Consider the following 23,537-nt stretch of genomic DNA (forward strand, 5'->3'; position numbering starts at 1 on the left):
TCGCCCCCAATTATAGCCCCTCCACTACACATAGCGTTAGAGAGATGATACAGAAAAATAGAGAGATAAGAGAGAAGTGGATAACTAGATCATCCACTTTGCTTTAGCATTACGAATGCTCTTATATTAATATAGATTGCTTTATGTTTTGAAATAAATTATTGCTTTGTCATTTCATATCATAGGACTATAAGCCCTAGCCGAATCTAATTAATTCTAGCACTCTAAATTCATTGTTGCTGTTCGTACACCATTGTAGTAAAACTTAGGGTAGCCACACACGGGGTCTCAGAATTCTAGGTATAAGCTCACCTGTGGTACCTACCCAGAGCCTAATACTTTAAGTAACAATTATCATAGGCAAAATCAATAAATCAAAAGATCTAACACCTAAGTGATATCTCTCCCTAGGGGTCATTTGGTAAGTAAACTCGGACAGTGAAAAAAACCATGGCGTTATCGGTCCTAAGCATTGAGGCGGTAAGTTAACACTAACTCGGTCGGCTTCCATTAATTTTGTTATGGTATGGGAGCTAAAAGTGGAAAACGTATAATAATGGAGGTGGACGGGGTGGCGTCGTTCGGTAAACTCAGGCTTTGGTAAAACCTATGCGTTGTCATTCTTAGACGTCGAGACTATGAGTCTAAGCGAAATTAAAACTCGGGTTTTCGTCATGTCCGTTACCGTACCGAAATTAAAACAATATAAAATAAAATTGACGTTTTGTCGGTTTCCATTACGTCCGTTATTTTACCGGAAGTAAAAAAAACAAAAATGTGAAGACTAATAAGGTGTCAATTAGCACTTAGCAACCCAATCAGCACTTAATGGCACCAAATTCCTTAATCTCTATATATAATAAAGGAAAACATGTTCTGACATGTGTCACCACCACATGCATTTGGGACACGTGGCAGCCCCATCTTTAATTTACTAACGTGTTCACAACCTAGAAAGCCACGCCTCTGGTTTGGAAAGTCTTCCTCTGGAAGCCATTGGTGAAAGATCCTTCTGACATCTTTATTAGGTTTTGTTTCTTTATCATTTTTGGCTTCTTTTATATTTCATAGAAATATCCAAACGATTTACAATGAAGCGGCATGTAAGCGGGCAACAAGCTGCGCCGCAACCCCCTTTTGGATAGCAAACTCAATCCGACTAAAAACAAAGTTTTGATTCTTATGGGCTGATACGTTACTATACACAACTTTCTGAACCTTATTCAAAAGGTCCACGGCATCCGGAGCTAAGAAACCAAAAGTGTCAAAGGCGAAGGGGATAAACACGTGTTGATTCTCCAAACAAGCTCTCTCGTGTTTAGCAACCTTGCCCGATGCCGCCTTCAACGCTGCCTGGCCTGCTACAAATCCAGTGCCCCTAATCCCAATAAGAGGGGACACTCCTGTGAGGTCGACACAAGCGTGTTTTCCCCCTACCCACCCAAGAACAAGTATATCGGCCGGTCGTAATGTAGATCTTCCTTCTTGAGGATCCGTAAGAAAGTTTACGGGGGCTTCCTTTTTAGCCGAAATTCCGGCTCGTTTAAGAACATCGCATAGAACATCCCTCACCAAATCATGCCTGTACTTAAACCCAGGCAACTCTTTGCAGTGAACCACATGCTCGCCAAAAGAATCCAAGTACGACAAACCGGGCACGGCTCATCTACCGGAAACAAAATTTTTATTCATGCGTCTGTGATTCTACTTTCAGATTCAGAATCGTCTTCGATGTTTCTTTAGTGAAGGTAATTGATTTGATTAATTTTGTATTATATGTTGTGAGTGAAAGTTAGTTATTCAATTTGGCACTTGAGATGTCGATTAATCTGGGTTTCAAGAATGTTGATACAATTTAGGGTTTGGATGCCTCAATTTTGTTTATATTTGTGAATGCTTTTCACGCCATATCCATGTTGAAGAATATGGTTCTCTAACTAAAACAAATTTTCAGCTATTTAATTACAGTTGGATCCATTGGTTCTCAAAGTTTTGGAACAAACAATTCATTGCAAGTATTCTTCATCTTTTTGGTTTTGTAATTATTATCGGATGTTATTCTAAATGTTTAAATAAATAATACAAGGTAAAATAGAAGCAAAGTTAAGATTTATTATATATTTGCTTTATTTCATGAAACCATTGAATCATGCAACGGTCGAAAACGAAAATATCATTTCTTTCTGCATATGTTCAAGGTAGTAAAAAGCAATGAAAATTAATAGAAAGTTATCATATATGTTTTGAGATTGATTACTGTTAGTTAATTTACATTTTATAGCTTATTTTAAAACGGTTTTTAATATTTTGTTGTTGATGTATGTTTGTAGCATATGCTATTAGGTAGATTACTCGGAGAAACCTAATGAGTTTGGTAGGATATGGTGCAGAAAAGAGAGAACATATGCTCATACATGTCTATATGAGAAAAGGCAGTCTAGCTTCTCATCTGTACAGTAAGTAGTCAATTAACTTTCTCATATATTGTAACATTGTTAATATAAATAATTAATAAACTCTTAGATGTGTTATTATTTTTTTTAATATAAACATGCTACTTTTGAATATTTTAGGTTAAAAATAAGAGCTGTTAAAGTGGGATCTAAAAGTTCAAATTGTTTTAAATGTAGCCTGAGGAGCCGGAATATCTTCATAATGGAGTAAGTTCTAATCTTTCATTTTCAGCTTTATTTCTTTTGAGTTATTCAATTTTTTTTATATGAAAAGACCATGAAACCTTGAAACACTGTTACATTTTGTAGAAGCTGAGCGGGCCATACATGAAGTCAACAAAAAAGATTGGTGGAGTATCATCTCAACCGCATTTTTCATTAGTATTTCTATTTTTATAATGCATAATCTACATATAAAATTTGGTTTTAAACTTTGTTTCGTTTTATCACATTGGTTAGGGATGAGAAAATTCGGTACCGGTATCGATTGGTACCGCACTGGTACCGATATGGTAACCTCGGTACCGAATCGGTACTAAAGTTTTGAGTTTCGGGATCGGTACCGGTACGGTACCGATATTTCCTGAACTTTTACCTTCAACACCGGTACCGTTCTGGTACCGATCCAAATATTTCGGTACCGGTACAAAGAATTTATGATTTTCGGGATCGGTATCGGTACTGATCTCATCCCTACTATCGGTGGTAAACTTCGTTAATTAGAGGAAGTTGATCTTGCAGCTGTTCTAGAATCATTGAAACAACATGTGAAACATGCTAAATTTCTAGGCAGAAATTTGCTGAGGTAATTAACCACCTCTTTCATTTAATTTCTTCAATTTTTATGAAACAATACGAAGTTGATCATGTACTCTTATTATTATTATTATTACTATTATTATTATTATTATTATTATTATTATTATGGTGACATAGTCTGCACTTAAAATATCAAATTTATCTTATCAAAATAAAAGAGTTTAGGATGCAATGGGTCTTTTAAGAAAATGGTAATTTTGGTTCGAGATATAAAGGGATTTGTGTTTTCTTATTTATTATAAAAAATGGTCATTTTGGTTTTGTTCATATTTGTTTCAGCTCATATTTGGTTCATGCCATAACGAGTCTTTTCAACGAAATGGTGATTTTGATTCGTACCAGAAAGGGTCTTTTTAGAAAGTGGTCATCATAACGAGTCTTTTGAACGAAATGGTGATTTAAATTCAGATCAGAAAGGTTCTTTTAGAAAATGATCATCTTGGTTGGGGGCAGTACGGTTTTCAGAAAATACTAACAAGTTATTTATAAGTCAACTTTTTTTTATATTTTGTATCATATTACAACAATTTTACAATATTGTTGGTTTGTAAATTCTGCCATGGTATTTGAAAAAAATAAATAAAAGAAAACATATGACTTTATTTGATTTGAATTGTTTAGAAAACTTAAACTGGTGTCCATCCATAGCTTATCAAAATGCTTTATATATTTTAGGTTCTGTTTAAGAGCCAATACTCCTATGCTGAAAAAGTCTAAGCTTGATTTTCTTTTGATCTTCACACAATTTTTTCACTAATTTATAGTGTGCAAATGAATTTGTTGTGATGTTATGTTTGTAGGCTGAAGCTAATGATGATGTCACAGTGGTGGGGATGACTAGACGGAAACGGTCACCTAATGAACTCTTCTCTGACCTTGTGGTATCTATTGCAACAAAACTACAATGCTTTCAGGTAAAAAAAGGACTAAAATACCCTTATGTTTTTTTAATCTAGGGTGTAAACCAGCCGAGCTCGAACTTGTCTAGGTTCAAACTCGACTCGTCTTGAGAAGCTCTTGACGTTTATTTATAATGAAGTAGATCAAAATACTCTTATTCATAGATTTCATAATAGCACTCCTATTACAAAATCACCCCGTTGCCTTTTCTCTAATTATTTTTATGCCTTTTTTTTTGAATAATTTTGTATATTTTGGTCAAAGGTCACTTTTTTTGTGTGGTTGACCAAATTTTGGTCAATGCTCACTTCTGTAAACTTTTATTGAAAGACCTGGTTATTTAGTTCGTGCTAGCTAGTATAAGGGTATTTTGAGTATAACTAAGATTATGGAGATGGGTATAAATCTGGTATTGTTCTGGTTATATTCAATATTTGGACATATTTAGAAAAAATTAGATGTACATATTTGTATTCAGTTTTTGGGAAAGTTTTGAAAATGTACCTGATGTCGGTTTAGCACTAATTTTCTATTCTAAGACAACTACATAATTCTTCTGTTTTTGTAAGTTTGTTATGAGTAACAATTCTTTCGACCCACCAGAGATCAAACATATTTTTTTATGGCTATCTATTTGTCCTCACATTATAAGAGAAATTTAAATTTAAATCCATTATTGGACATTAAAAAATAAAATTGTGCATATTTGAATTATGTTTTCGACTCATTTTTTAGATGTCGTTGATGTCGGTTTAGCAGTCCTTATGAACGAAACTAAATATATCTTATTTGGTTTTTATTAGTTTGCTTTGGAGTTAGATCTTTCTCTAACGATCCGGAAGCCGGCGACAAATACAAAAGCCGTAAGCGAGTGCAGTGATAAAACAAAAAGTATTACTACTATTTAGTGACACTAAACAACATCTGCTAGGAAACTATGTCCATCTTTCCTAAATTACGAGTCAATTTAGAGGTGCTTAAATTGAGTTATTTTTAAAAAATGGTTCCGGGTATAGTTAGGTATTTGACCAGTTTAGTGTCAGTTTTTTGTTCGGGTAGAGGTGGAATCAGTCAACTAGGTCCTTACGCTAAACATATTTATGTAGTTAGTTATAAAGTTGATGTTTGTTTGGAAATGTTTAGTGTCAATTTGGTACATTCTCTTTACCGGTGAACTTTGATCCGTTTTTGGTTGATCATGTTACAAAAATAGAAATTATATTTGGAAGTAACACAGAGATAAAAAAACTTCACCTTAAGTTATAAGACAATTCGTGCTTGTTGTATGTTTTGCAATGACCTTTAAAAAGAGTCAAAGATAATCACTATTTAAGGTTATTTAATATTTATGCTGCTATATTTTCTTTAGTGTCTCAATATTTTTAATACAAATGTTTGTTAAACATACCTATTAGTTAGTTTGGTTAATGAGTATTTATTTGAAAGTTTCTAACTTTCTCACCCAATTGAAGATTAAGTATGTGTATTTAGTGTTTTTAATATTACATATGATTTCAAAATTTCAACAGTATATGGGTTTTCTAATAAAGCTTTCAAAGAAATATTTATAACAAACCTTCTAAACAAATATATCTTACGAACATTTGTAAAAAAGGGAGACATAGACTTCTACTTGGTGATAGGAACCAACATGTGTCCAAATATTCTAACTTAACTTATTTAGCTGCATGTTAATTTGATTATTCAAATTTTAAAGATAATATTTATTAATTATTATTTTTTTAAACCCGTGTGTAACACGGGATATAAGCTAGTTATTATATATAATAATAATGCCTTCACTGTTGGTGGCACTATTGAGTTATTTACAACAAAAAAAACAGTAAGTATATCTAGTAAAATTTCACCAATAGCACAACTTTAGCAAGGTAAGAAAAGGTGTGACGTAGGCAACACGTAACTATATCCCAAAGAATAGAAAAGATGCTACAAATTTGAGTTATTTACCTCTACCCATAATAATTATCAGTATGTACTTGAGATAAACTCATTATACAGCTTATATGTTTATGTGTTTTTATGTAGAGATACAAAATATATATTTATCTATACAAATAACATGAAACGTTGAATTATATTATCATACATATACATTTATGGTTATTTATTTTTGCAACTAATAGATACATGTTTGTCATATAATGAAATTGTTTTGATTTTATGTAATACATAAGTTCAGAGAAGTTGCAAGTATTATTCAGCTCATTGCTTAAAATATACATTATAGAATTAAGCTGATCATTCTATACGATAACATGAAACTATTCCTAAAATAGCCCAGTTAGCCTTTGTGAATTTTTTTTTTCTTAACAAAATTTGTTTTTAGTGAAAACTTTATACGTGATAGTCTGGACCAACATAAATCAAGTATTTGTCGTTCCAAAAATAATAATTTAGTCTACTTATTTATTATAAATTGTCTACTTAATGCTAGTATTAGAAAAATGAGAAAAATAGGTTAAAATACCAAAGTATAGAAAAGAAATTGTTAGAATAAAGGTAAAATTAAGAAGAAAAGCAATAAGTTAGAGGAAGCATATCCAATACAAAGTTTCTGAGTTTTAGCTAGTTGAGGAATCTCATCATGTTATAATCCACGTCATCAGAAACTAACGAAGTTAGACATCAGTTAAAAACACCCGATTAAAGAAAATAACATGAAAGCTCGGATCGTCCTCAACAATTTCTTTAGTTGGGACTATTGTCGTCCAATTTCTTTAGTTTAGGGCAATGTATGTCGCCAGTGAAATATCAGGCCATCCTCAAATACCGGTTGATGGTACCCCTTTTCCCGGTGGATGACCCGTGTCCCGTATGCCGAAAGGCTTGTTTGGATTCTTTTGGGGAGCATGCAGTCCATTGCAAAGAATTACCAGGCTTTAAATATCGACATGATTTAGTTCAAGATGTGCTTTACGGCGTCCTTAAGCGGGCCGGGATCTCGGCTAAAAAGGAAGCCCCGGTGAACTTCTTAACCGACCCTTTAGATGGGAGATCAACCCTACGACCCGCTGACATTCTTGTTTTTGGATGGGAAAAAGGGAAGCACGCGTGTGTTGATTTGACAGGTGTGTCCCCCCTCGTTGGGCTACGGGGCCATGGGTTTGTGGTGGGTCATGCGATAAACAAGGCAGAGGCGGGTAAAGTAGCTAAGCACGAGAAAGCTTGCCTTGAGAATCAGCACGTGTTCATACCGTTTGCTTTTGACACCTTTGGCGCTCTTGGCCCTGACGCGGTTCAGTTCCTTAAGCGGGTTCAGCAGGTGGTCAGCAGTAACTCCGCCCATGCTAAAGGGAACGTTGTATGTAGTAGGGTAGGGTTTGCTATTCAAAAGGGGGTAGCGGCGCAGCTTGTTGCCCGTCTATCTGCCGTTAGTCTGTAATTGTCCCGATGTAAACATCATCTATTAATAATTAACCAATGAACATTGACCAATTAAGTTGATTTAATTTAAAATAAACCTTGTATCAATATAGATTGATTTATGTTTTGAAATAAATTAGTGTGTTGTCATTTCATAGCATGAGACTACAAGCCCTAACCGGATCTAATTAATTCTAGCACTCCAACTTCATTGTTGTTGTTCATGGACCATTGTAGTAAAACATAGGGTAGCTACACATGGGGTCTAGGAGTTCTAGGTATAAGCTCACCTCTGGTACCAAACCAGAGCCCATTACTTTAAGTGACAGTTATCATAGGTAGAATGAACGAGTGAAACTAAATCAAAAGGTCTAACACCTAAATGATATCTTTCCCTAAGGGAGTGAGACGTTGCTAGGCGTCTTTCGTTGTCTACAACACAAAACTTTTGACAGTGTTGCAAATAACATATAATCCTACAAACTCATACACTTACAAGAGTAATATAGATCGCGTTTAAATACTATTTAAACGTAAGTCAAGATTACTTAAATTATTATATGACGCTACAATCCCAAATAAGGTGTAATATTTCTAAAAGATCTCAATTGTAAACAAACTAGTTATTTACCCTTATAACCCTAGCATTGAACCCTGGATGTTGGTAAAACCCGAGCGTTACAACGGCGAGTCGCCGCGAATTTGGACATTATCATATAAGCTCTTTACACTATAGACACCGTTGGTAAAACCTGACGTTAAAACCCAAAAAATTTGGTCAAGATAATGTATAAAATATTAACATATAAAAAAGAAACTATTCAACGTTTATTTGGTTGGTAAACTCGGGCAATGAAAAATCTCAGGCGTTGTCGGTCTCGGCCATTGAGGCGGTAAGTCCACATTAATTCGGTCGGCTTCCATTAATTTTGTTACGGTACAGGAGCTAAAAATTGGAAAACATTTAAAAATTGAGGTGGACGGGGTGGCGTCATTCGGTAAACTCGGGCTTTGGTAAAACCCGCGCTTTGTCAGTCTTAGACGACGAGGCTATGAGTCTAAGCAAAATTAAAAACTCGGGTTTTCGTCATGTTCGTTACCGTACCGAAATTAAAACAATAAAAAAACAAAATTAACGTTTGGTTGGTTTCCATTACGCATGTTATTGTATCGGAAGTAAAAATACAAAATTGTGCCCTATCACTGGGCCACCAAACCCAGGACAAGTAGCATTAGTTTGTAGTGAGATATTGTATCATACATGTCTTAATGGGCGTACCTTTATGGTCGTTATAGGTCACGGCCGACCCAAATGAATAGCAAACTAAAGCTAGGACTTTAGGCCCACAAATTTTTGAAGCCCCCATTTTTAAAAACAGTTATATACAGTATATTTAAATTTCGTTTTTTTTTCCTACAATTAATGCTGCTGTGGTGTAGTGGTGTGTCTCCCCTTCTTTTAAGTTACCTTACCACCAGCCACCTGGGTTCGATTCCCTTTTCTCCTTCTCTTTCTTTACATTTTTATTTTATCCAACCTCAAGAAGAGGAATGTCTTTAAAAGCCCAAAATTACAAATAAATATCTGTCTTCCTCTAATATTTGAATTACATATTTATTTTTCTCAAAATAGATATTGGTTCAAAAACTTCTTTGTTTTAGTATTTCAATAAAACATTTCTTTTTTCTTAAATTGAAGATTAATTCAAAACGGTGAAACCTAAGCATGTGTTGTTATAAAAACCAAAATTAGTAAATAACCTGAGCATATACACTTCTTAATTTGTAATCAAAATTTGTGTCAAGTTAATATGACAAAATTCGACCATTATCTTATTTTAATTGTTCATTTTTGTTCTTAAAAGTAAGATAACATACGTTCATTATAATTAACTCACATGTTGAGTATGACCAATTAATGTGTGTGTTGTTGTTCAAGATATTTTTCAATATTATTCGATCAAGTTAAATTCATGACGTGTTTCATTATTTATACACTTTTTTGTGTGTTTAAGTAATTATTATTCATATATAACATTCAAACAATTACAATAAAGTAGAGTATCTAAAAAGTATTTATATATTGGTTGGATTTTTTAAGGAAAAAATAATCATATACTAGCTATCTTGCTCATGTTATAAAATAAAGTATGAGAAATGAAATTATTTTGGTTTTGAATTTAACCTAAATGTTTAATTAAATGTGAAGCAAATTGAATAAAATTTCAAAAAGTACAAACCCACATTTTTTAGAAAAGTTTCCGGGTTTTTTACTCGCTTTAAGCCATCAGAAAGGTTGAGCCGCCACTGTTATAGGTTATTAAAATACCAATCAATTTAGGCTTTTTTTCAAGTTCAAGGTGAGAAAACCGGGACTACAAAAAGGATGATTCCGGGAATATCAAACTTAAAAGATTGATTGGATATTAGTGTGCTTTTATGACGATTATCTGTTGGGATGTCCAAATACATTTCATACAATTTCAGTTTTTATTTAACTATGTCACCTAAGGAAACTAGAAATATAAAATGCAAAATTAGATTGGCTGATTATTCTATTACCAGAGAAGAAAAGAAAATAAAATAAAACTGAAAAAGAAAAACATTTCAGGTTAGCCTAAGTAACTTAGCCTGACAGGTTCATTTGCCATGTTTTCAAAGTTTAAAGAATGTGATTATGATGCAACGTACTAATAGAGAAAGAAGGTTAATCACGTTGATTCTTGGAATACCCATGAAAATCCTTTCCCAAACCCCCAAATTCGACCCAAAAGTCAAGAATTTGAAAAGACAAAGTAATAGAATACATTTTATTGTTTTAACAAACAAACACAAACAAGAAACTCTTGTTCATTTAGTTTTTCATCTTCGATTGTTTGTTCGTCGTTTGAGTTACATGAGCGAACATGAACATGCTCCGTTCGCGTTGTCCGGTTCTTTTAGAAGCCTAATTTTTAATGATGTGGTGGTTGTAAAACCATTAACTTATATTCACAACACGAAATTTTGGCATGTTTTGAGAGTATACCGAAAATACCCTATGATTGCAAATATATAAAAATGTAAGTTAATAAACTAAAACTTAATAAAATGTATTCTATTATGTAGATTACAAATTAAACAGGTAGATAGCCAGGAACCAGGTTTCAATAAAATTTGTTCATTTAATTAAACGAACAAACATGAATATATGTCTCATTCGTTCATTTAAATTCATTTATGTCCATTAATTTATATTCATTTATTTTTGTACTTTACACGTGTTTAAGTTTGTTCGTTTACGCTTGTTAAAGTATTCACATAAACTTTTTTGGCCCATTAAAACTTAGTCTAGGTTTTCAAACTTTTTAGACCAAACACATTGTTCATCACATGTCTTTTGACTGGATTTAGTTTTGTTCGTCTATTCTCGTCCGCGAACCGTTAATTTATAGTGTTAACGAATGAAGACAAACGAACGCAAAGATGTTCATTTTCTTAACGCCAAAACTTGAATTGGCACGAAACTATAAACAAAGGTTAGGTGGGGGACTTCGGGTTAAAGTTGTTCTAAAACTCATATTCGCAGCGACATAATTTGCCATGTTATGAGAATATACCAAAAATACCCCTCTCGTACAAATTTTAACTCATGTGTTTTTCATTTGAAAAGTGTCTTAAATGTGTAAAATGACCACTTTGTCCATCTTAAAGGTGTGAAATGACCACTATGTCCATCCAAATGGCCTGGCTCTTTATCGACCCACAACGTCAAATGTATGCGCACAACCGCGCTTTGCGGCGAGTACACAAGAGGGGTTTAGTCGAAAAAGGGTTAGTTCGTTCATTTACTGTTATTTTGCATAGTCAAATTTGTAGTCTGTATAGTTTAGGATACAAAAAAAATAAGAAATCGATATAATATATTATCATAAAAACTAAGTTGAACACAAATACATATTTAAGTTAACGCGTTACTCGGTCTCCTATTATTTTATTAAACCTCTTGAAATATATGATATCGAACTTGTATTATTTTCTTAATCGTATGATATTTTAGTAATAGTGAGAACTGGTCTAGCTTAAAATGTTTTTAGCAAGTCAAGCATCGGCTTATTTACATCTTTACCAATGAGTATGACCATAACATATACAAACAAAAAATTTTTGTAGGTAAAAGAAGCGTGCCCCGCCAAAATTTAATAACAAAAACTAAGTACTAACCAAGGCTAGAAGTGGTCCGAGACATTTCACCAAAACCAACCCCTACCTAACCAAAAAAAAAACTAAACGACCCAACAAGAACTGCCAACACTATTTAATCGACATGTTCAAACTGGACAAGATCAAACTACCTAACAAACATTACAAAATTCAAACAAACCAACAAATACAAAACATAAGCAAAGTGTAATAAAGTCTTCACTCTACATTTGTAGAGACCTTTTAACACTATAAAGCATATAACTCCCAAATTAACGCAACAAACCCAATGTTCGACTTTTCCCCAGTCAAAACCCAAATCAACAACTTGCACCAAAGTAGTGGATACAATGACATGCATTATATACAACACCAATCCAACAATCATAAACCCAACGCCCATACACATAACATCCAACAACCGGATATCATACACGTCCCAGTTCTACAAAACTTGTGAACCCAACCACTAAATCTAGCCAAAAGATCAAGCAACTTCAGCAGGTTTCCCTTCAATCCAAACTGATATTTACTCCCGTTTCAGTAATCAGATTCTTTATAAGATCTTATATCAACAACCCACCGTATCCTAGTATCATGGTCAAATCTGACAAACAAAAACCAGCATAGTTTTACAAGCTAGAATATATGCAATATGTCATATTTTAGAGCAAATGAAACTTGATTTCGCATATAAAGTACCTTAAATAATAAATTCATAAAATGGAGACGCGCTAGAACCTGATATAGTAACCAACTCTTTAACCAATTGTTAAAGACTTCATAGCACAAACATGAACAAAACTTTGTGAACTATTAACCATTCGACACGAAGTTCATTTATGTTCGTTTATTAAATAAACGGACGAAAATTTCGTTCATTTACATTCAGCGGGGACACAATGTGGGGATTCGTCAACATACAAAAAGCACATTTAATAATCCAAAATATTAAATAAACTACGACAAAGTCGTATAACTGATAAATCAATTTGTGTTCTTTAATTCACTAAAGAAGTATTTGAAAAACCGCTCACGTATTTAATAGATTCTACGAATAAATATATTTTGCTTGCAATGTGATACACTTACTACCTGTATCAGATTCGGGTAAACTGAAAACCAAAATTTTGAGTCAAAATATGCATCATTGATCATTTATATAATGTCAAATTTTAGTCTTTAATGACTTTCCCATCTTAGAAATTTGACAAAAATAAATAACTAGTGCTACAAACGCGAATCATTTTTATAATTATTTATGACAAGTCGAAAACCCATACGAATTTTTGAACCAAAGAAGCCATAAGTTTCATTTCTTTAGATTCGATGAGGGTTGAGACCTTGACAACACTAAGAACATTCTTTCGTTGAGATAACAATATAACAGTATAACCAAATATGAATAAAATAAACTGAACTTCAGTCGCCCTTGGCGCGGTATCTTGCAATTGTGTAAAAAACATGTCCAGTTCTCCCTGGGCTGTTGAGCATCTTGAAGGTTTTCTTGCCGCACAAAACAAAATAAAAGAGAAACCATTTCTTCTAATTTTATGTCTTCAAAAACACCATTAAACATCTAGGCTACAAATTTCACAAGCAACTTTCCGGTTCAATTCCACAGCATCGTCTCTACTCGCATATCTGCATCAAATTGCACATCATCTTATTAGTTATTTAATACCATTTGATAATAAAATGTGCCTTTTAATAATAAAATTATGTTTACCCGAGTCTTCGCATAACCCTTTTCCTTTTCTGTGAGCTCATATTTAAAGGCAAGTGCAGAGGAAGAGGAAGACCATATCGACTTTTTAATTAGACAAATTTGAATATATATTTGTTTAATATATATTTAAAACAGAAAAAACAGTCAGTTCGTCGAGCTCTTTTAGTGGAATAAGCTTAGTTATTTCCTTAGGAACCGCACATATTATAAGAATATCCACCGTATAATTTGCATCTTCCGGGCTTTTGTCCACATCCTTTAAATAACATGCAAATACATTGACACACGTATACATATAAGTAATTTGTGATATAAGTAATTTGTGACCGCTAAATCTAAGAATGAAACTATCACGGAATATACATGTCCAACCTTCTGAAAGACTCGTGACTCTTGGAAAGTTGACTATAACACCCCATATGACACGATCCTCAATTGAAAAGGCAAGGGTACTTCGTCATTATTCGTGCAGCGGACACATACAACTATACAAGCCTGCTAAGCTTCAAAATGGCAAACAGTCCTAGGAGAAAAGATGATTGCACACACATGCTTCTTTAAGCTTATATTGCTGCATTAATGAGTAATAGTTTTAAAAACTAAACACGCTAAACACGTTTAACGTGAACATGACCCCTTTACCTAAACATCGTATCCGTTGGTTTAATATGAACCTAATCAACCCGTTTAAACATTTGGTGCATCCTATCCATATTAGATGAAAAAACCATAATTACCAGAATAAGAAGCCGCCTTCATCACCAACATTTTGTGCATCATGTCTATAGTTTTTCTCGACGGCAGCCTGCTTACACGTAAAAATTAAAAAAAAAACAAAACAAAAATAAATCACTAATAACAAGAATTCAAAATTTGAAACCACGAGTAAAATTTGGTGCAATATTGAGCCAAATACGTTAACCCGCTGTTGAATGATGGTTTGACTTTCAAAAGGTCAAACAGTCACAATTCTTAAACCGATCCAAAATGAAGTTTACCAACAATACACCAATCTTCCAAAATGGGTCTGATGGGAACTGAATGTGTATTACTACCATTTTAGCATCAACTCTATACAAGAAACTCCCTAGATTCAAAACCGATTATCAAATTAAGATAATTTAATGTCGCCTGAAGATAATTGTAACTTGTTTCCGCAGGTGAATTACATTCAATTTTACAGGCGTCTCACCAGAAAGGGTTAATCTACTATTTTGTCCATTCAATATGTTTTATATGTAATATAGATATAGATTATCAAATTAAGATAATTTAATGTCGCCTGATGTTAATTGTAGCGTGTTGCCGCAGGTGAATTACATTCAATTTTACAGGCGTCTCTCCGGAAAGAGTTAATTTACTATTTTGTCCATTCAATATGTTTTATATGTAATATAGATATAGATATATTTTGATGGCATGAAGAAAGTAAATTCATATGAAAATGCCAAAAAGGTCAGCTGAAGAATCAAGCTAAAAGATCATTGTAAAATATTATACCAGACATAACAATTATATGTAAAAGAAATATTACAAAAGACAAAACAACTATGTATAAAAGTAATGTATAATCAATCATTGAATCATTTGAACCTACCAATAAAATGTAAAACACCATCAATCTTCACCTTCAACCAATGCCTAATAACATGTGAAATAAACCCTAAAGTGAAACCCGCAGCTCCAACCGTAACAAGTACTTGAACCACCAAATTCGACTCGTACGCCTTATAAACAAGCGCTTCCCAAGCCCAAAACCACACGACAGCAAAAACCGACCCCACGATCGCACCCACAATCACTTGAATTGCAGTGTGATAGCGTTGCGTCACACGTAACCATGACTGTACAGATAGCAAATTCACATTCTTAATTACTTGAAATCAAAAATAATCAGAAAGTTATAAAAAAAACTTATTATCTTGACGTACAAAATAAGAGCCGATCGCTACAACACAAATGCTAGAAATAGCTGAAACTCCACTGAATCCGTGAAACTCGACCACTGTCATAACAAACATAAAAAATCATTAAAATCACATTAACTGTTTTGATATGAAATTATTATTGTTTAGTTGAAAAGAAGATTACATGAAAGGATAATACACACGATGGTGTAAAAGATGGCTTGAGCATGCGAAGATGGCATCCCGTGACCAGAACTCACTCTAGAAACGGGTCGTTCTTGTTTCAAAATCTGCTTTAATGTGACTGATAAGATCATGTTTATAACAGACCCCATTGCAGCCCATAACGCAAGAGCATCACGCCTCACGAACAAGAATCCGCCGAAACTTACAGCAACAATCCATTTACTCTGCAATCGGTTTAATTTAAAAGTCAAAATCCCGATGAATTTGACACTCAAAAGTCAAAATATGAACTTTTTGGAATACAAATCGAGTGTTGGAATACTATATTTTCAGTTGTAATTTATTTAAGCATTTTTAATAAATTTCTTGAACCCAGAAAACTAACCATAGGAACCGAACCGAAAAAGATCATGTTTATTTAAACATTTTTAATAAACCAAAAAAACCGAACTGAAAAAAACGAACCGAATTAGAAACCGACGGTTCGGTTTTGAACTTTTGCAAAAACCGAAACATTGGTTTTCGTTCGGTTTTGTATTCTGTTAAGAACCGAAAAAACTGAACCGAATTAGAAACCGATGGTTCGGTTTTGAAGTTTAGCAAAAACCGAAATATTGGTTTTGGTTCGGTTTTGTATTTAGTTAATAGCTGAAAAAACCGAACCGAATTAGAAACCGACGGTTCGGTTTTGAACTTTAGCGAAAGCCGAAATATTGGTTTCGGTTCGGTTTTGTATTTTGTTAAGAACTGGAAAAACCGAACCGAATTAGAAACCGACGGTTCGGTTTTGAACTTTAGCGAAAGCCGAAATATTGGTTTCGGTTCGGTTTTGTATTTTGTTAAGAACCGAAAGAACCAAACCGACTTAGAAACCGACGGTTCGGTTTTGAACTTTAGCAAAAACCGAAACATTGGTTTTGGTTCGGTTTTGTATTCTGTTAAGAACTGAAAAAAACGAACCGAATTAGAAACCGACGGTTTGGTTTTGAACTTTAGCGAAAGCCGAAATATTGGTTTCGGTTCGGTTTTGTATTTTGTTAAGAACCGAAAAAACCGAACCGAATTAGAAACTAAAGGTTCGGTTTTGAACTTTAGCAAAAACCGAAATATTGGTTTCGGTTCGGTTTTGTATTCTGTTAAGAACCGAAAAAACCGACGGTTCGGTTTTGAACTTTAGTAAAAACCGAAATATTGATTTTGGTTCGGTTTTGCATTTTGTTAAGAACCGAAAAAACCGGACCGAATTAAAAACCCACGGTTCGGTTTTGAACTTAGCAAAATCCGAAATATTGGTTTTGGTTGGGTTTTGTATTTTGTTAAGAACCGAAATAACCAAAAACTTGAAATAACCATGTTAAGACATAATATCTTAACCATAACCATTAAAACAAAATCTACTAACGACCATTTGTTTAATTTTAACATATGGTTAATAACAAATATATTTGGTAGCTACATATAATAACTAATAATAGTTTTGATTTTAATTTTTGATTTTAAATGTATTTTTTCTTAGCTTTTAATATTCGAAACCGAAATATTCAATATTCTATTAATAATTAGTTTAAAGAAAAAACAATATCATGCTCAGTTTCAATATCTTAGGTCAAGTGTTATTTTTTCCCCAAAATGTTTTAAAACCGAAAAAAACATCATCCAAAACCGAACCGAACCCAAAAATCAAAAACCGAAACAAAAACACTAACCATAAGATTAACCATAGCGTGTAGCCGACCACCATCTAATTCATTTTCATTTTCAATTTCAATATCAATCAAAGCTTCCTGTTCGAAAGCTTCAACCACCTGATTATTATTATTATTAAGTATACGTTCATCGCCCAATGACCCAGATGCCATGATGGTTCTCCGATTAACAACAATCTTGGTGGACTCTGTTTTCAATTTCAACGTAAAAGTAAAAAAAGAAGAGGGCGGTAGTGGTAGTGGTGGTCGCCGATTAATACCCAATTGGTTCGAAATCGAAACTAGTGGTGGGTTGAAGGCTACTGCCGACGAGAGCATGGTGCAATCGAAGTTGGAATCTGCATTGATGAAAGTTTTGGTTTTGGTTTTAGGTAAAGATAATAATAATAATAATAATAATAATAATAATAATAATAATAATTTGAGCAGTATTTATTTATTAATTGAGGAGGTAGATAGATAGTTGACCAAACAACTGACAAATGGAACCTTTAGAATTTTGGATAGCTTTTAACTGATTAACCTCGATTAACAAACTTACCGAAGAACCGAACCATAGAGAGTAGAGGTGGACAAATAAAACGGTTAACTGAATCGATTCGAAAATCAAACCGAAGCCAAACTGGTTTAAAATTGATTATGTAGAAACCGGTTTGGAACCGATTTAAACCGTCGATTTGGAACCAGTTTGTAATTTTCTCCGCAAAAACCGGTTAACCGGGCAAAAACATATAAGAAGCCGAACCGAAACCGATCGTAACCTAGTCAAGAAACCAGTTTCAACCCGAGCCGAAACCGATCATAAACTTGTTTTAACTTTTGTTGACCAAACCGAACTGGTTTCAACCCAAACCAGTTTTGAGCTTTAAACCGGTTTGTGCACCTCTACCATAGAGTACATAGTACCGGTGTCATGGAAATATATGCGTTTTTAGATATCGCATGGGGGAGTGTTTTGGTAAAAAAACAAATTATCGAGACAAACTTGTGACCAAACACTACTAGCCGTTATAATTTATAATACTCATTCAACACGTTTTCTTAAGTTACAAGGCGAATTTTTAGGGTTGATTAAGTCACTAATAGTCACCTGTAAGAATAAGTCAAGGACAAGAGCGAGATAAATGGTTAAGTGTCGTAAGTACTCAAGATAGTAGGTTTAGTAAGGATCAGATTCTGAACGAATTAGGGATGTTGGCCAGGGATAAAAAAATTCACCCATATAGGGGGACGGAGTGGTCCGTGATAGCTACCCTATCACGAGTGATAGCCTTTGGAACACCGCCGCCACCCCTTTCATAACGAGTGATGGGGTGGTTTATGTGATGGCCATCACGCGTTTATTGGGTTTGAGTGATGGAACTCTCTCTCTCTATATATATACCCAAATATACTCCTCTCACTCACACAAAAACACACACACACACACACATATAGGATCAGGATCATGAGAGAACCTTTTTAAAATTGAGAAATATGAGAACCATTTTGGACCACAAAAAACCCAAAAATAAAAAACATCATAAAATAAAATAAAACACAAAAATCAAAAAAGTAAAAAAACCAAAATTCTTATTTTATCATCCCGGTTTCATAAAAAAAACTCGGTCTACCTAATTTATATACATATATGTATAATATATACATAAATGTACATTTACATGTTTTTTTTGTACACATGTGTATAATTTAAGATAAATGATGTTGTACATATGTGTATATTACGTAACAAAAGATTAAATAAAATTATACATATGTGTATAATACAACGTTTTTTTTTTGTTTTTTTTCAATTTTTTTTAATGAAACTGGAATGAAATATAAGAATTTTGTTTTTTTTTTTACTTTTTTAAAATTTTTAATATTTTTTGTTTTATGATTTTTTAAAATATTTTTTTAAAAGTGTTTTTAGTGGTCCAAAATGGTTCTCAAAGTTTTCAATTTGCAAAGGGTTCTCTTACGATCTTTACCCTATATATATATATATATATGTACGTATGTATGTATACCAAAACCCATCACGCTACCCCCCAACTAAATTTCATCACTAATGATGGAATGTGGAGATGAGGTGGCACACCCTCATTGGGTGTTGCAAGTGATGAAAAAACAACCACCCCCACCCCTTAACAATTGCCTTCAAATTTTAAAGTTGTACCACAATTTACAACTGTTAAAATTTTCAAATTGTTATTTGCTGAGAGAAGTTAAGTTTTATCAGTTGATTCGTTTTCTTATTCCAATCAAAAGCCCTAAACATCAATTTGAAATTTAAACGAAGGTTTAATGAAAACATATAGTGTGAAAGTTGCAACCGCTCAACTCATATAAGTTTATATTGAACTAATTGTTGTATTTGGGCCATGTCTAGAGTTTTAATCATTAAAAATAAAATATATATATTCTAAAAAAATCTATAAAGTTTATTATTATTATTATTATTATTATTATTATTATTATTATTATTATTCACGATATAATAAACAAGTCAAAGCCAAAAATTATTCACGATTCAAAACCAAACCCTAACCCATCACAATAACAATAATAATAATATTCCGCCATGGGAGGCCACGGAGGTCTAAACATCCTTCCACAGAAGCGCTGGAACGTTTACAATTTCGACAACCGTGAAAAAGTCCGTAAAGACGAAGAAGCCGCTGCTAAACAAGAACAGCTCAGCCGCGAACAATCTCGCAAACGCCACACCGAGCTTCGCATCCAACAGCTCCGTCAAGCCCGCGGCTTGGCTTCGGCTTCATCTGAGCCGGTTCCAGTTCCAGTAGCCAAGCCGGATCCAATACCAGAAGCCGAGCCCGAGCCGAAGTCAAAACATATTAATCTGTTTGAAGGAATTAGGTTTTTAGATCCAATTGTCATAAATAATAATAATAATAATAAGCGTAGGATGTCATCAGGAGATGATAAGCAGTTAAAGAGGATGAAGAAGGAGGTGGAGAAGGTAAAGGCGGTGTTACCGGAGGAGGACGAGAAGTATCGGTTAGGGTATGGAGTGGCGGGGAAAGGCGTAAAGGTGCCGTGGTACTTGGAGAAGCGAGTAGACGGTGAGGAACGAGTCGGTGGTGGCGGTAATGGCGATGAGTGTGGTTTGGAGACGGTGACGAAGAGTAATAGGAAAAAGAGTGTGGAGGAGTTGAGAGAAGAGAGGTTGAAGAGAGAGGGAAGGGAGAAGGAACGAGAACGGGCGTTGGTGAGACGGAAAGGGCGACATGAGGCGGTGGCTCGGAATGGAGGATATTCGAGAAGGTAAATACTAAATACATAAATTTGGATTGAGTAGAGTTTTATTACTTGTTGAAAATTGTTAGTGTAAAAGTTAAGATTTTTAAGTGATTTTAGGCCATTGGATTGTAAGGAAAGTTTATAACTTCACTTGTGCACTCGTTATCGTTACTAAGAGACAGAAGCCCATGACGTTTATGAAAAGTATTGATTAGTGGCGTGTATGATTAATGTTGTTTTCAGGATTGTTTTACTTGCTTGAAAGTTGAAACAAATATGCATTGATAACTAAGCAGTTAATGCGAAAAAATATCGGATATTGGTCAAGGACCGATATTTGAGATATCGGTTATCGCAGTGAGATATCGGTAATTTTAATATCATGTAAAATTCATATATATAGCAATTTAACACTAATAATTCATTATAGTCTCCTACTATTAATATATTAACCTTTTGCAAATTGCACAACACTAACAATCGTAGCAAGTAAGAATTGATTAAGACTTAAAACACTGATATCAGGAATATCGGTGATATATCGGTCCAATAACGGTCAATATTGTTGATATTATCGGTACCGATATTCTGACTGATATTTCGCCAAATGACCGATAACTGATATATCATTGATATATCGGCGATATCGACTGCATAGATTGATAATTGTAGCTTTTTGATTAATAAATAAGTTGGTTTGGATAATAAAGGATTAGTGATTACATACGCGTTTATACATCAATCGACTCACAAACATTGTAATTTGACTACTGATCAATCTGCAAAATTTGGCCATAGAGTAGTATAGATTGGAAATAAGATTGTTATGAATTTTCATCTCACTAAAATCACTTGCTTATACTGGTTTTACCAGACGAGGTCTTAGGGCAGGGGTTAAGGGAAAGGTTTTCCCTCGTCTTGTCCTCCTTAGACCCTACAAGTAGCTTTTTCTGTTAGTGGGATTTTTTTGTTTAAAAAGGCGTGAAACACAGAAATGTGGCAGGGTCTAAAACTGAGGCGCAACTCGCAAAAGCGCACCGATTTCGTACGGGTGTTGCAAGCTGCTTATATAAGTTTTTTTATCACATAGTTTTTTAGCATCCCTTATTATATTAGCTATAAATAAGCTTTAATATAAATTAACTACATGTACAACCAAAAATGCTAGTTGTACAACATTCTGTTGCATAAAAATACCTAGTGTAAAAAAGGCGCCCCTCGGCTGTTATTCAATGCGCCTTTGTGACAGCTTGCGCCTTAGGTGGTCAAAAGTGAGGCATCTTGCGCCTAAGGCTCGCCTTTTCAAACAATGGTGGAAACCATGTTTTAGTTAAATACTTAAATATAATTGTGGGCCTTCTAAAAATGAAACAATGCATTGATATCTGAGTATGCATACATAGAGAATTGGCTCGTCATTACTTAAGTGACATGACACATTGAACCCTTTGTGTGGTGAAAATCGAGCAAGGGTCATGGCGCTAATACAGTACTGGTTGGGGGCCCGGGGAGCGTCTGCCACTTGTGAAAATGCTTTTTATGCAAAGTTTTGCTGTATGAAATTAGTTTTCAGAGTACATTTAAGTAGTAGTTCCTGGAGAATGCCAGTTATTTGAAGGTATTAGGTTTCTGGATCTAGTTGATGTAAAAAAGAGTTAGGAGATGGCAAAAGGTAAAAAAAGATAACTTTTTGATGCTGGTACCTTCAATTGAGTTTAAGTTTTGATCTTAAACAGAACCATAGTAATTAGTATTATTGGTATGTGATAATGTTAATGTGATTTTACAATGCATATTAGTTCTTAAACTAGAGTTCAATACTCGTCACAGGAATTAGATCACTTGTAGATGGTAAATTGGTAACATCGTAAAAGCAGTGTTTGTGCGTATGATATTTTATAAACTTCAAAGTTTCCATTTTGGGTTGATTCAAAGATTGTTTGATATCCGAGGTTGAACAATTGGCATGGTTGCAGAAGTCAGTCTGTCGACTGGGGAGTAGCGAGTACTCTGGAATTACTCACCGAGTAATCGTTATAGGTGGGTAGTACTTGGTATTACTCGTCGAGTACTCTGCGCCTAGGTGCCATTTTTGCAACAATGACAATTGGTAGGTCTTATGTTAATCATTGCAGACTTGGATTTAAATATATGAATACTTAGCAAATTAGAAATTCAAGTCTTATAGGACTTTACCACTCAGGCTGAAATTTTACTCCTTAGCAGTAGTATGTTAGATTGTTAATGCTGCTTTTACTTTTATATCCTACAAAGAAACACACATTGTTCGAGCCAGTGCAGTAACTGGCATAAATGGTGGATTGTGATTAATATAAGTTGTTTTCTTGCAGGCGATAATTGGTTCAACTGAAGCTTACCCTAGCAAGTGCTTGCATTCAACTGATATTGAAGTAAGTGAAATTTGCCTCAACTCTAATCTTGATGTTCGTTTTTGACTGGTTTCGTGTTTATTTTTATGTTTTGTAATAGGTGTTAAAAATGTTGCCTAAATAGTGTTCGGTTTATATATGTATGTTTAGATGATTGGTTTTTAAGTTTCGGTAAACTTTTTACTCTTTGCAGACTGCAGTATTTTCTGTAAATTCATGAGTCAATGTAAACACTTATATTCTTTTTTGAAGTTTCAGTTAACATAAGAGTCTTTAAACAATGAAGAAACTCGCGATTGAGACGGTGATTTGGCATAGTTTAATAATTAAGATGAGCTCTTGTTGGTTTTAGTATGTTAGTAAGTATTGTTATATTTTAATCGTAAGATTATGCTTTAGAATTCAAGGTGTTTAATATAATGTTGAAGTCAAATTCATAACCCAGTAAATAAAATGATACATGTAGAGACAACTTGTAAGTTAACGCTTTGACGTCTTCTTTCAATTCTATATCCAAATGGTAACCAACCTTATAATCTTCAATAAGAAGTTCCTACATGCTCGGAGTTGTGTAACGTACTATAGCAGATTGAGTTTCGGGTGATGATATTATCACCTTCGTTCACTGCCAGCCACCT

General features: G+C 33.9%; 2 protein-coding genes across 2 annotated transcripts; one reads left to right on the forward strand and one right to left on the reverse strand.

Moving 5' to 3' along the window:
• Positions 1 to 14,777: 14,777 nt before the first annotated feature.
• On the reverse strand, positions 14,778 to 17,620 carry LOC143604839 (lipid phosphate phosphatase epsilon 1, chloroplastic-like). Its single transcript, XM_077081197.1, has 4 exons — positions 17,267 to 17,620; positions 15,559 to 15,784; positions 15,399 to 15,472; positions 14,778 to 15,311 (listed from the first exon to the last, which is right to left on the reverse strand). Exons 1-4 carry the CDS (start codon positions 17,582 to 17,584, stop codon positions 15,051 to 15,053), a joined length of 879 nt encoding a protein of 292 aa, XP_076937312.1. The 5' UTR covers positions 17,585 to 17,620; the 3' UTR covers positions 14,778 to 15,050.
• Positions 17,621 to 19,774: 2,154 nt separating this feature from the next.
• On the forward strand, positions 19,775 to 23,141 carry LOC143604838 (uncharacterized). Its single transcript, XM_077081196.1, has 2 exons — positions 19,775 to 20,533; positions 22,861 to 23,141. Exons 1-2 carry the CDS (start codon positions 19,830 to 19,832, stop codon positions 22,865 to 22,867), a joined length of 711 nt encoding a protein of 236 aa, XP_076937311.1. The 5' UTR covers positions 19,775 to 19,829; the 3' UTR covers positions 22,868 to 23,141.
• Positions 23,142 to 23,537: the final 396 nt, after the last annotated feature.

This window comes from Bidens hawaiensis, unplaced genomic scaffold (assembly GCF_021521415.1).
Source record: "Bidens hawaiensis isolate Kalapana, Puna unplaced genomic scaffold, B.hawaiensis_p1.1 tig00067079_1, whole genome shotgun sequence".
In the NCBI taxonomy this organism is placed as follows: domain Eukaryota; kingdom Viridiplantae; phylum Streptophyta; class Magnoliopsida; order Asterales; family Asteraceae; genus Bidens; species Bidens hawaiensis.

What these genes read in the sequence shown, in the direction of transcription:
- LOC143604839 (XM_077081197.1), bottom strand. Translation starts at nt 17,584, where the DNA reads ATGCTCTCGTCGGCAGTAGCCTTCAACCCACCACTAGTTTCGATTTCG. An exon ending in ACGCTATGGTTAATCTTATG is followed by an intron (nt 15,785 to 17,266) that starts GTTAGTGTTTTT and finishes AACCGATTGCAG; the next exon opens with AGTAAATGGATTGTTGCTGT. An exon ending in TAGCGATCGGCTCTTATTTT is followed by an intron (nt 15,312 to 15,398) that starts GTACGTCAAGAT and finishes CTATCTGTACAG; the next exon opens with TCATGGTTACGTGTGACGCA.
- LOC143604838 (XM_077081196.1), top strand. Translation starts at nt 19,830, where the DNA reads ATGGGAGGCCACGGAGGTCTAAACATCCTTCCACAGAAGCGCTGGAAC.